The following is a 14,054-nucleotide window of genomic DNA, read 5'->3' on the forward strand; positions in this document are numbered from 1 at the left end:
GGGCTTTCCACAGGAGGAGAGGAATTCTGCTGCCGTTTTAATGGCCAGGACTTCAGCTCTGAAATTGGAACAGAGCTTTCCTCCAGGGAGTGCGATGCTGCTGTGCTCTCCATCGGCAAATCTGATGTAGACAACACTGCCTCCATTATGTGTGGCTTCCTCCGCTGATCCGTCCGTGTATACATGGGTCCAGGAGCTGGCTGGGTAGGACTCCTCTATCATGGCCAGAGTCAGGATCTTGAGAGTAGCTGGTTGCTGGTCTTTGGTGGTGATGCCAGGAACTCTGAGGCTGATGGTAGCCTCTATCTCTTGGTCGAGCCTCCAGTCAGGCAAGGCAAGGTCAGTGCAAGACTCCCCTTTTTCCGCCAGAACATTGCTGTGCTGTGCTCTGAGTGCTTTATTCTGGTGGTTGAGGCTCTGACGTTTGAGACGGTTCTTGGTAGGCTGCTCCAGTCTGTGGTGTAGGTGGTGTGAGGGCAGTTTTCTGAGCTTCTCTCCCTGCATCAGGACTTTCAGGTCGCGTCTTCTCTCCAGGGGCCCGATGTTAGCAGTTTTCTCTATGTCATGGATCGGCGTGGACCTCATGGCTCCAAGTATGAGGCACAGTCCCATATTTTGGACTTTGTCGAGCCGGCTCTTGTTGGTCTTGGAGGCTGTGCCCCACAAGGTTGAGGCGTACTCCATGGTGGGTCTGACCGCTCCCATGTAGACCCTGGCGAGAAGCCTGCTGTCTGTTCCCCAAGTCGTCCAGGCCAGCTTCTTCAGCAGGGCTAGCTTGCGGATGCCTCTCCTCTCCATCTCCTCAATCTGGGGCCTCCAGGTCAGGTGAGTGTCCAACTTGACGCCAAGGAATGTTGGTGTTTCCGTCTGGGGCAAGACCTGTCCCTGGAGCTTCAGCTTGACTTGTTCATTGGCGGTGGAGAGAGAAGAGTGTTGCGTTGGTTTTTGTGGTGTTGAGCTCAAGACCCCAGTCTTCTGTCCATGTAGCAATATTGCTGACGACTTCCTGAAGCCAGTTGGAGGCCGTGCTGGTGTGTTCAGTGGATGTCCATACTGCCAGGTCGTCTGCGTGCAGACTGTTGGAGACGTGCTTCATGATGTTGTCTCTGATGTTGTTGATATACAACAGAAACAATGCCGGGGAAAGCACTCCTCCCTGAGGGACACCCTCACGCAGCTTGACCTTTCTGCTGTGGAAGCTGTCTAGTTTGACCCTTGCGGTCCTGCCGAAGAGGTAGTGGTGGATCCACATGCACATCTTGCTATGTACGCCAGCTTGGAGAAGTTTCAGGATGAGGCCCTCCTTCCACACTTTGTCAAACGCTCTCGACAGGTTAAAAAACACAGCCAGTGTCTTCTTCTTCTCCTGAAAAGAGTTTTCGATGTCCTGGACAAGGAGGGCTAGTTGGTTTTCTGTGTTGCGGAATTTTCTGTAGCCGGTCTGGGTAGGTGAAAGGATGTTCTGTGTTTCAAGGAGGAAGGTCAGGCGGCGGTTGACCATCCTTTCCAGCAGCTTGCCAACACAGTTCAGAAGGCTGATTGGTCTGTAGCTGTGGGGGTCCTTCTTGTTCTTTCCCTTCTTTGGGATCGGGATGATCTCTGCTTCTTTCCAGATGGAAGGCACAACTCCTGCTGTCCAGCTGTGATTGAAGATCTGAAGCAGCACTGTTCTGGATGCTGGTCCCAGGTGCTTCAGCATGTCGCCAGTGACACCATCAGGCCCCGGAGCTTTCTTGGGCTTCAGCTTGCGAATGCCTTGCTTCAGCTCCTTTATGGTGAAAGGTTCGCTCGTACAGCTGTCATCTATGCCATGTGGGTCTGATGTCATTAGTTTCGTGGTTTCCTCTCGTACCTGCTTGATGCGCTGTCTGGACACGTGGATCATACTCTCCTCTCAGTACAGTTCTGCAAAGGTGTTGGCTGCAGCCTTTTCTGTTTTCAGCTGGTTCTCCTGCTCGATGACGGTCTTGCCTCTGCTGGGGTTGTCATCGTTCAGTTTCTTTGTCAGCTTCCAGAGCCCCTGCATGTCTGTCTCCATGTTCAGGGTGTCTTGTCTTGCCAACTCTTGCGTGTTGCTTGCAGCTTTTCCTTTATGAACGCAGCTTTTGCTGTTGTGTGTCTCTACATTCTCGTCAGTGGGGGAGCTCTCCATTGTGTCCCTGGCTTCACTGAGGGTCTTGTGCAAGGTGTCGAGCTCAGGTGTCCAGTAGGGACGGTAGTTCCTGTGTTTGCCTTGTGGAATAGCTGCCTGCGCCACGTCTAATACTGCCTTGTTAAAAATCTTGGCGTTTTTGTTGATGTCGTGGTGCGACAGTGTCAGCGCAGAAGTCCTCTTGTCTGCCTCGTGCTTGAACAGGTCCCAGTTTGCCTTCTTGTAATTCCAGCTTGCTGGGAGCCTGGCCTGTGGTCGCTGCCTCCAAGCTGGGGCGACACCTCCCTTTGGGCAATGCTATGGATGTCGTCTGTAGCAAAGGCCAGGTCAGGAGTGCTTGTGGTCCTCCATTCTCGTGAGTAGCATGTAGGTGCATCTTCTGGACTGTTGATGAGGATCAGCTGCTTACTGATTTCCCAGTTTTCCACATCTTCTCCCTTCTTGTTGAGATCTTGGTAGCCCCAGCTGGGTGAGTGGCTGTTAAAGTCTTCTGTGATGATCCAGCTGTGGGAGTCAATGAGGATGGAGTCGAGCTATATTTGGTTTGTAGGTGAGTAGACATTGAGGACTGTCACTGACGTGCCCGGCAACACCAACTTGACTCCCAGAAATTCTGTGTCGAGATCAGCTTGACCAGAACTCCTGGTCTCTGCTGCCAGGATGTTGTTTCTTACCAGGGTGATGAGGCCTCCCTTTGGTCTGTTCTCTCAGTCTTGTCTGAACAACTCGTAACCTCTTATGAAAAAGCAGTGAGTGTTCTTGATGTCTCTTGGTTGCAACAAAAACCCAGACATTTCAAACACATGTCAAACATTAAAGAACACATAACAGTCCATCGTAACAGTAACATACAGATACATAAAAGCCACGTCGGTGCACGTGAGCATGTGTGTGCAGGGGAAGGGACAAGGGCAACCGTGTGTGATTGGGCATATATCTCGTGTACTTGTTTTTTCTTACTGTGGGTGTGTGTGAGGGGGTGCGGGGATGGAAGGTGCGAATGCGTAAGTGTGTGTGTGTATTTGTAGACGAGTGTGGGGGCGTGTGTGTGCGCATGTCCATGTGTGTGTTAGCGTATGTGTGTGTGTGTGTATTTTGTTGTTGTTTTTCGGCAAATGAAGAAAGTCTCGTGTTGAGCACAAAAAACTAACAAGAGAGGCAAGGCCTTCAAGACTCACTTGTGGTACACTGAAAAAAAAAAAAAATCCAAGCTTTTTATGTATTGTGTATAATTTCAAAATGTAATGTTTAAGATGAGACAGATCAGTTTAAAGCGAATTAAGTCCCCTAGGATTAATTACAGAGTAATTTCCCTTTTTTTACTATCTGCACCAAAACGTTTGCAAAATAAATAAAACTTCCATGCTTAGCAAAAGAAGTTCCTGTTTGAACAAAAAATGATAATAATGACTGCTCTTGTTGTTGGGTCAGAATATCAGATCAAAGTGCCAAGTTTAGAGAATACAAAAAATATAAATATAACAGTAAATGTAGTTTGCATATAATTAGGCTTCATTTTTTTTTTTTTTTTTTTTTGTGCCCATCCCAGAGGAGCAATATTGTTTTAAACAAGATGACTGGAAAGAACTGAATTTTTCCTATTTTTATGCCTAATTTGGTGTCAACTGACAAAGTATTTGCAAAGAAAATGTCAATGTTAAAGTTTACCACAGACACACAGACACACAGACACACACACACACACACACACACACAGACAACTGAACACCAGGTTAAAACATAGACTCACTTTGTTTACACAAGTGAGTCAAAAAAAAAGAAAAAAAGATGCTATAAAGAGAAACACCAAAAAACCCCATTGTGTATTGGTGTGTAATGGAGCAGTGAACATTGTGCAAGGTGTGTCAATATTGTGCATGGTGTGTAATGGAACAGTGAACATTGTGCAGGGTGTGTCAATATTGTGCATGGTGTATAATGGAACAGTGAACATTGTGCAAGGTGTGTCAATATTGTGCATGGTGTGTAATGGAACAGTGAACATTGTGCAGGGTGTGCCAATACTGTGCATGGTGTGTAATGGAACAGTGAAAAAAAAATGGCTGGGCTAGAAATGACTGCAGCTCTGCGCTCAGCATAAAGATGAATGACATAGCAAAACGTTTGCGTGTGTGCGTGCGCACGCGTGTGCATGCGTGCATGCGTGTGTGTGTGTGCTTATGTTTCTGTGTCAGTGTTTGTGACTGTGACTTTATATATTGTCACTAAAAAACATAAAATGATTCACGTGTTTGATTGTGTAATGAACCATATATCAGCATAATCACTTACATCTGTTATTGTTTATGTTCGCTGTATTCAGATTTTTCCCCCATCTATTCTGAATTGTAATAATGAATTTATATACAAAATAAAATGATGGTCGACCCAAGAAAATCCCGGGGGGAGGGGGGAAGAAGTGAATCTGGGTATATCTTTGGCCTGATCACCTGAACGAGTGAGACAGTAATGTGTCCTGCTGGAAGACATGATCACATACAAACAACAGAGAATCAGTGAATCAGCAGAAAGAAATAATATACACACACACACACACACAAAATCCAAGGTATTTGGATGCACAGGTGCAGGAAAAGAAGATGGCTTCTGGTGCCAGAAAAAGAGGGCACTGCATAGGCACACAGAAGGGAGGTAATACACAAAAGGAGTCACAAGCTACACCCACTTTTGATTTCTCTTCATAAGCAGGGTAGTTGTTTGCACAAGATAAGAATCAGACCCCTCTCAGAGTCTGCACCCGTCAGTCATGGTTATATTAAGTGTAATCAAACAGATTTTTTTTCATGAGCCCAAACAAGCTATCAGACTTTGACAAAAACACAGCAGTTTAAAAAAAATATATATTATTCTATTTTGTTCATGTTGAGAAGTTAAGATTGTTGACAAGAAAGGAAAGACATACCGAAGTGTAAGATACGACGTATCTCCGAATTTTTGACTCACTTGTGTAAACAAAGTGAGTCTATGTTTTAACCCGGTGTTCGGTTGTCTGTCTCTGTGTGTGTGTGTGTGTGTGTGTGTGTGTGTGTGTCCGTGGTAAACTTTAACATTGACATTTTCTCTGCAAATACTTTGTCAGTTGACACCAAATTAGGCATAAAAATAGGAAAAATTCAGTTCTTTCCAGTCATCTTGTTTAAAACAATATTGCTCCTCTGGGATGGGCACAAAAAAATAAAGAATGAAGCCTAATTATATGCAAACTGCATTTACTGTTATATTTATATTTTTTGTATTCTCTAAACTTGGCACTTTGATCTGATATTCTGACCCAACAACAACAGCAGTCATCATTATCATTTTCTGTTCAAACAGGAACTTCTTTTGCTCAGCATGGAAGTTTTATTTATTTTGCAAACGTTTTGGTGCAGATAGTAAAGAAGGGAAATTACTTTGTAATTGATGCTAGGGGACTTAATTTACTTTAAACTGATCTTTCTCATCTTAAACATTACATTTTGAAATTATACTCAATACATAAAAAGCTTGGATTTTTTTTTTTTTTTTTTTAAGTGTATCACAAGTGAGTCTTGAAGGCCTTGCCTCTCTTGTTTTTCATACACTCAGCAGAATACATGTATGAGTGGGTAAAAGACCTGACAGACTTCCCACTGACTGCACTTTCACTGGGACCCCAGAACTCTCAGTCTCACGGACTTTTCAGACACGCCCACTCCTGTTGAGGTGAGTGCGTTTCCAATTTGATATTGTTGCTAATTTATTTCTTGTGTAAATAATGTTGATTTTTTAAATTTTTAATGAATAATTTGTGTAGATTAATGTAAAATTATCATTTTCTTTGTGTGCACTTATTAAATTGTGTGGAGGTGTGTCTGTGCAATGGGTGTGTCAGCGCATTATGCGTGGGTATGTCTGTGCATGTGTGTTATTTATACTGTCACTCCTGAATTACTATGCATGTGTATATACTGTGTAATATTATTGATATTTATTTTGCATTTGTTTAACCCCCACCCCCCACACCCACCCCTTTTTTTTCTTTTTTTTTTCTTTTTTTTTTTCAATACATGCAAAAGCTTTTCTTCTTTTTTTCTTCTTTTTTTTTTCTTGTGGCAGCATTGTCTGTTACAGAAATTCAAAACACTTTACACACATGAGGAGGAGATCTGCCAGACACAGGAGCAGACATGAGGAGACTGAAGCCAGGCCGTCACTGGCCTGCTAACATTCCACCCACCAAGGAGCAGCAGACCAGGAAAACACAGAGTGCAAGGTGTGATATGCCAAACACAAAGCACAAGGAGCGTCACATCAACAATTGAAAACGGCCAAAATATCCACCACAATCATGTGCAAACAGTGTAAAGTGCCCCTCTGTGCTGTTCCATGCTTTCAAGTGTTTCACACAGTCAAGGACTACAGCAATTAACAATTTAGCTGCAGCAGAAATGTGTAAATAGGGGTTTTTTTTCGGTTTTTTTTTTTCAAGTGAAGGTTTTGTAGAGTTTTGCGTTTTCTGTTTTTCCAGTGTTGTGATCTTTTATTCTTTTTTTTTTTTTTTTTTAAACAGTTTGTTGTGCAGTATATGACTTTTTAACTGATTCATGAGAATCAGGGAACTTTACTGTGTGAAAAATTCATCTTATTCTTCTGTGCGAATTAGCTGATGGATATGACATGCCTGGTGAGTACAGTATACCTATTTTTCAAATTTATCTGTTTTTCAGTATTTCGTGACATAATCTAAAATATCAAAAAATATATTTAGCAGCATGTAATGAAAACAAACTGTTTTAAAATCTTAAAAGAAGAGATAGTAAACTTTCTAGTGATATATATTTTGTATGTCTTTGTCTCTGTGTGAAAATGTGTTGAATTTTTCAAATATGACCAAAATAGCCCGTCGCAGCAAAACTACATGAACTATTCAACTAGATTTACGTCTCCATAGAGTTAAGTCTATCACTTCCAACCGCAGATATATATACCCGGTTTGGGGGTAACTGCATCATCAACTGTCCAACCACTCATTTACATATGTATACTTCATTGCCAATGGTGACTGCTTTGATTAGTGTTCGAAGCATTAGGTCAGTAAGTTTTGACTCAATTTTGATGCGCTTTTGTTGATTTTTGTTGTTGTTTTTTTGTTTGTTTTTTCTTTTCTTTTTCTTTTTTCATTTTGTGAAGCGAAACGTTCTTAAGCATATCAACATGGATGCAAGGATGTAAGGTACAGAAGAGATGGCTAAAATTTTGTTTGAAAACGTAATAGAAAACAAAAGTAATATTGTTGTTGATCAACTGAAGTGATTCTGGTTATCCTGGTGATGATTACATGCTACAAGGTACATCAACAGGAAAGGGGTATAAGGAAAAAACAACATTTTAGCTTGAAACCTTAATTTGGGCTCGAGATGAAAGTTTAAGCTGAAATATTGTTTACAGTGAGCATTTGTGTTGTACTACTGTGTGATAGTGTTTGTGGGCATTTGGGTGAGAGGGGGTGAGCGTGGGTGTATGTGTTTATCTACAAAATGATCATGGAGGAAACAACATAAATGCACTTGGTTGTTGTGTCTAATACATTTGCTAATATTCTAGCACCATTTCATTAATAAAATAAACAAACTTTAATTTTCTTCTATTTTTTTCAAAATATTTTGTAAAAATATGTTATCTTCCCCTAATTGGGAGTTATCTCATCCAATCAACACTGAACTTATGATAATGGTAATTTTATTCTCCATTCATTTTCCTTAAAAAAAAATGACTTCACTTTTGCATCCTTTTGAGCATAATTTTTATTTTTGTAAAAGTTTTTTTGGCGGGTTTTTTTTTTTTCAATTTAAAAAAAAAGAAAGTATTTTTGACTCACTTGTGTAAACAAAGTGAGTCTATGTTTTAACCCGGTGTTCGATTGTCTGTGTGTGTGTGTGTGTGTGTGTGTGTGTGTGTGTGTGTGTGTGTGGTAAACTTTAACATTGACATTTTCTCTGCAAATACTTTGTCAGTTGACACCAAATTAGGCATAAAAATAGGAAAAATTCAGTTCTTTCCAGTCATCTTGTTTAAAACAATATTGCACCTCTGGGATGGGCACAAAAAAATAAAGAATGAAGCCTAATTATATGCAAACTACATTTACTGTTATATTTATATTTTTTGTATTCTCTAAACTTGGCACTTTGATCTGATATTCTGACCCAACAACAACAGCAGTCATTATTATCATTTTCTGTTCAAACAGGAACTTCTTTTGCTCAGCATGGAAGTTTTATTTATTTTGCAAATGTTTTGGTGCAGATAGTAAAAAAGGGAAATTACTCTGTAATTAATGCTAGGGGACTTAATTTACTTTAAACTGATCTTTCTCATCTTAAACGTTACATTTTTAAATTATACTCAATACATAAAAAGCTTGGATTTTTTTTAAAGTGTATCACAAGTGAGTCTTGAAGGCCTTGCCTCTCTTGTTGTTTTTGTTTTGAGGTTGGTGATTATTTTGCAAAAATCACAAATAGTTCTGGAAGTGAAAGTGTTAACCACAATTGCAGATTGATCAATGGACAGTTGAGACTAATGTGATTGATTAAATGTCTAAAATTATAACAACTGGTCCCCGTTGTAAAATGCATGGCTGAATGCGAGCAAGAATAACAGTTTCAGTTTAAGTTTCTCAAGGATGCATCACTGCATTCAGACAAATCCATTTTCACTACACCACATCTATTACACTGATGCCTGACAACAGCATAACCCAACACGCTTGTCAGGCCTTGAGTGCATGCTTATATATTTGTGTACCTATCAGAGTGGATTTCTTTTTACATAATTTTGCCAGAGGACAACACTATCGTTGCCATGGGTTCTTTTTCAGTGTGCCAAGTGCGTGTTGCATACGGGACCTCTCTTTGTTGTCTCATCCAAAAGACCAGTCAAACTTGGGAAAAAGGGCGAGAGTGGGATTCGAACCCATACCCTCACAGGCTCTGAAAAGGCAGCTGAGTGTCTTAACCATTCTGCCAACTTCCTCCAGACACAGAACAGACACAACAAATACAAGCTCTTTTTCCTAATACAGGCAAGACCTCAACCATTCAGATTATGTGCCAAATGTCAATCCACAAAGATATAGCAAACCTTATATGGAAGTAAATAATGATAAACTTACCCAAAGCTTTCAGTGTTGCCCCATATCGAGGATGTGGCTTCAGATGTCCTGAAACAAAGAACATGGAAGTAAGCTTTTGCTCAATTTCTTTCTGCTTGGAAAAAAAATACACCACAATTCAAAAGTTAAATACTGCAGTGTCACAGATATAGGGAAACCACTTGATAAATGGATGTTCACATATCATTCATGAATCAACCTGTTGATTTTTGACTCACTTGTGTACACAATGTATGTAATAACCCGGTGTTCGGTTGTGTGTGTGTGTGTGTGTCTGTCAGTGTGTGTGTGTGTGTGTGTGTGTGTGTGTATGTGTCTGTGATAAACTTTAACATTGTCATTTTCTCTGGAAATACTTGGTCTGCTAATACCCCCCCAAATTTGGATTAAATGTATCAGGGAAAAAATCTTCAGTCATACCAATGATAGGTTATAAGTCTTCCAGATCAAGCTGTACTTCCGGATCATTTCAATGAGGAGCTGGATCCAGAAATTTACAAATTAATGTTTGGGTTTGAAGACGGCATGACCTCGTTTTTATTGTTCGCAATTAAAAGAAAAGAAATACAAATACTGGACTGAACACATGATACTGTAGTGGCAGTAACTACACCATCGACGTGTTTACTGCATATCAATATTTTAAGGTGGGTACTGAATTAACTAGAATAAACATAAAAGAGAAATTGAATGGACCAGGTTGTAGCTTCTGTAAGCATCCGCAGATCTGGAGAAAATGGCTACATGTTGCGGTGTGCCTGAGGCGACAGCAACATCTCCTTTACCGCAGACTTTATAGAATTTCTTGCAAAATCGAGATACACCAAAACAACATGATTTAAATGGCATTATTACCTCGAATACCATAACTGATTTATCATGCTAAAAAGCAGACAGCAAGCAGACAGACACAGAGAGACTTCAGATGATTTATTCAGAATTGGCCAGAGCTCTAACCAAAAGGGTGTAAACTAGGCACAGTAATCATTCAATCCTCATGTCAGTAAAAAAGCAAGTACTAACTACTTGAGATATAAACCGGACACAGTATCAATTTATAGTTTGTGTGACATCTCTAACCCTTTTGAGAGATTTATACAGAGATATTGCTAAATGTTTATCATTTTGGTTATTCATAGATGAGAGGGGGTAAAAGTTTGACTTGACTCCTGTGGGGATGTTCCAATATGAATGCAGAATCAATTCTTTCCTCAAGTCATGAAGAGCTGCGCATTCCAAAACAAATGTGTTTTGTTCAGAGTTGCAGAATTACACAAATTACAAAAGAGGTTTTGAGAATTGATCATGAATCGTTTATTTCGTTAAGGAGCCAGATCCAGAAATTCACAAATAGATGTTTGGAATTAAAGATGGCATGACCTCCTTTTTATTGTTCACAATTAAAAGAAAAACAAATTCTGGACAGTTTCAGTTTCAGTTTCAGTAGCTCAAGGAGGCGTCACTGCGTTCGGACAAATCCATATACCCTACACCACATCTGCCAAGCAGATGCCTGACCAGCAGCGTAACCCAACGCGCTTAGTCAGGCCTTGAGAAAAAAAAAAATATATATATATATAGATAGATAAGCTTACATAAATAAATAAATAAATAAATAATAATTATGATATAAAAAAAAAGGTAGTAGTAATGAAAATAATGATAAAATAATAATAATAATAAATAAATAATTAAATAAATAAGACAACAATGATGATAAATAAGCAAATAAATATAAAACATTAAGACACACATTCACACATATACCCACACATGCATAACAGATATGCCCCAAAAACGCAGTTTCACAGATACCCACACATGCATAACAGATATGCCCCAAAAACGCAGTTTCACAGATATGAAAGCACAGTCAAATACATATAAACGTACATGAGCTCCAACACACACACACACACACACACACACACCACAAATTACCCTGCACCTCCTCTACCCCCTCCTCCACACACTCATTTCTAGTCTATGTATCGCAGCTTCCACGGCACACACACACACACACACACACACACACGCATACGCACACACACACACACACACACAGATGAACGCTTACTTGTACAAGCACACACACACACACACACGCCCATATCTCCCACCCCCAACCCCACACACATATATACAAAAATATATATATAATAGGACAGAATACATACAGTGAAATAATTACACCACCTTCACGTGTTCCTCTCCTCCCTTCACCCCCTTTAAACTTTTGCTCTCCCCCACTTCTCTCCCCACTAGAAGCACACCTTGTCATATTTTGATTTGAACGTCAGAATGTCAGAATATTATGCCAATGCGGGCTCAGATCAGGCCTCATTGCTTTGTGCAATCTGTTCTTTCATCCATCTGTTTCCTCTCGCACACTCTGGTGGGGTAGGTGGTGGTGCCTCAGAGTCTGGCCTAGGGGGAAATCTATGCTAATGGTATCTTTGATCTGGCCAGGTATCATACACAGAATTTACATCTTCCTCCCCCCCACCCCTGGTATTTTCCCGTTCAAAGCTGTCTTGGATTGAGCCGTGCATCATATCACCTCCTTACCCTCAGCTTGTCACGAAATGTATTAAACTTGTCAAACAGTGAGTATCTCGTAAAAGTGGGTTGAAATGGGTGAATTAGATCAAGGCAGGGAATGTGCCACTTGTTCACTCAGCTTTAGTGCCACTAAGATAAGCCAAAACTGTTCAAATTGGTTCAACCAATTTGGGAAGTGTCATTAATTTGTGATTAATATACACAGTATTATTGTATGTTGGGAGAAAGGAATAATAGTATCAGACTGCACAGCTATTCTTAGTTGTCTCCTGGGAGAAAATGAAACCAGACACTGGCTGATGTAAAGCTGCAAGGGCAATCCTTCAATATCGACTTGGGGCTTCAGTAGGTAGGTCCCGCCAAATTTTCAAATTCATTGCAGAAGCCTCATATTTGCAAGCAAAAAAAGAGTGCAATAAAGTATGAATCCACATCAAATTTCAAAGCAATATCTCAAATAGTTTTTGAGATATTGAGTTTTGAATTTTCAAAAACTGAAATGAGGTAACGTGTCCGCATAGGAAAGCGAGAGAATCTGAGTGCGCTGGTTCGAATCAAGGTTCAGCCGCCAATATTTTCTCCCCCTCCACTAGACCTTGAGTGGTGGTCTGGACGCTAGTCATTCAGATGAGACGATAAACCGAGGTCCCGTGTGCAGCATGCACTTAGCGCACATAAAAGAACCCACAGCAACAAAAGGGTTGTTCCTGGCAAAATTCTGTAGAAAAATCCGCTTCGATAGGAAAAACAAATAAAACTACACGCAGGAAAAAATACAAAAAAAAAAAAAAAAAAAAAAGGGTCGCGCTGTAGTGTAGCAACCCTCTCTCCCTGGGGAGAGCAGCCCCAATTTCACACAGAGAAATCTGTTGTGATAAAAAGAGAAATACAAATACAAATAATTGGCAACTTTGGTGAATCTCACAAAATGGCATTTTGGAACCAATGAAGAACTGCAACTAATACATTCTCATAATCAAAACTCTTCATATATGATCTATATAGTACACAAAATACCTAAGTTTTTTTTTCAGTTGGCTGTTTATGTTGTTGGCTGAATGCCAGTGTCATAAATTCTGTGGAAAATGCTTATTTTCTGCATGTCCGATCCTGCAGTTTTGATGGTAGTGTTACTAAAATGACTGAAACTCAAAAAACATTGCATCCACATAAACATTAATTTTAAGATATTTTCAGGTTCAGGAAAGACTGTAGACTTACAGGACAGCAAATATTAATCATAAATCTTGATAAATCATAGCTTTTGATATGATGATATGAAAAAAATATGCTTTATTCAAGACGATCATGGATTGAGTGCTCCATTAATGCTAAAAATTATCATCCTTTTAAATATTTTTCAGGTTTTTTTCACCAATATGAAGTCAAAATCAATATGTATGCATCACTTTATGTAATTGTTTTCTTGTTTATACTTCATTTTTAACTATTAATCAGCACTGCTGATCGTACCAGTTCTAAAGTAGAGACATCCAGCTAAACTAATGCATAGTTCAAATCAGTGCTGAAGTATAAAAAGGTTGGAAGGAAACAGTCTTACAATACAGCATCAAAGGCACCCCCCTGGTAGCGTTATTTTTATTTGTTTTTCTTTTCTTTTTTTTCTTTGTATGTCTCTCTCTCTCTCTCCTCATTCAAATAACTGCAAACATTTGAAATTCAGAAGCAAAAAAATGCACATTTTTTTAACTAGTTTCTTTAATACTCTGTGCTGAAGATACTGTCTCCGCCTTTTCTTCAAGCATGTCCACCTGCTATACAATAACATTACAATGAAAGTCTGGCACTAAGAAATAAAGACAATGCTCTATCACGTCTACCACCAGCAGGTAGCACACACACACACACACACACACACACATGCGCGCACACACACACACGACACACACAAACACACACCCATGTATGTGCACACACACAAAAAAACCAGTAAAAGCGCATATGCACACACACACAAATTGCCCATGTATACAAACACTTTAAGGCATACACAAACAATTCATAAAGTATGCATAAAAGGATACATGCAATGGTGAGATACACACCAAGAAGATGGGGCACACCTGGAGACAATTAGAAAGGGCAGCCCAGGACAGAGGACTCTGGCGGACTGTTGTGAGCGGTCTACGCTCCGGGGGAAGTGATGGGCACAACTGACTGTTT

General features: G+C 40.1%; 1 protein-coding gene across 3 annotated transcripts in view; it reads right to left on the reverse strand.

Annotated features, from left to right (window-relative positions):
* Positions 1–14,054, reverse strand: part of LOC143283913 (OCIA domain-containing protein 1-like) — a 152,104-nt gene that overhangs the window by 52,393 nt on the left and 85,657 nt on the right. For all 3 annotated transcript variants that reach the window (XM_076590331.1, XM_076590330.1, XM_076590329.1), the window contains exon 5: positions 9,309–9,356. In XM_076590331.1, coding sequence (XP_076446446.1) covers positions 9,309–9,356 — 48 coding nt within the window. The remainder of the gene's footprint in view (positions 1–9,308; positions 9,357–14,054) is intronic.

This window comes from Babylonia areolata, chromosome 7, assembly GCF_041734735.1.
Source record: "Babylonia areolata isolate BAREFJ2019XMU chromosome 7, ASM4173473v1, whole genome shotgun sequence".
Lineage (NCBI taxonomy): Eukaryota > Metazoa > Mollusca > Gastropoda > Neogastropoda > Buccinidae > Babylonia > Babylonia areolata.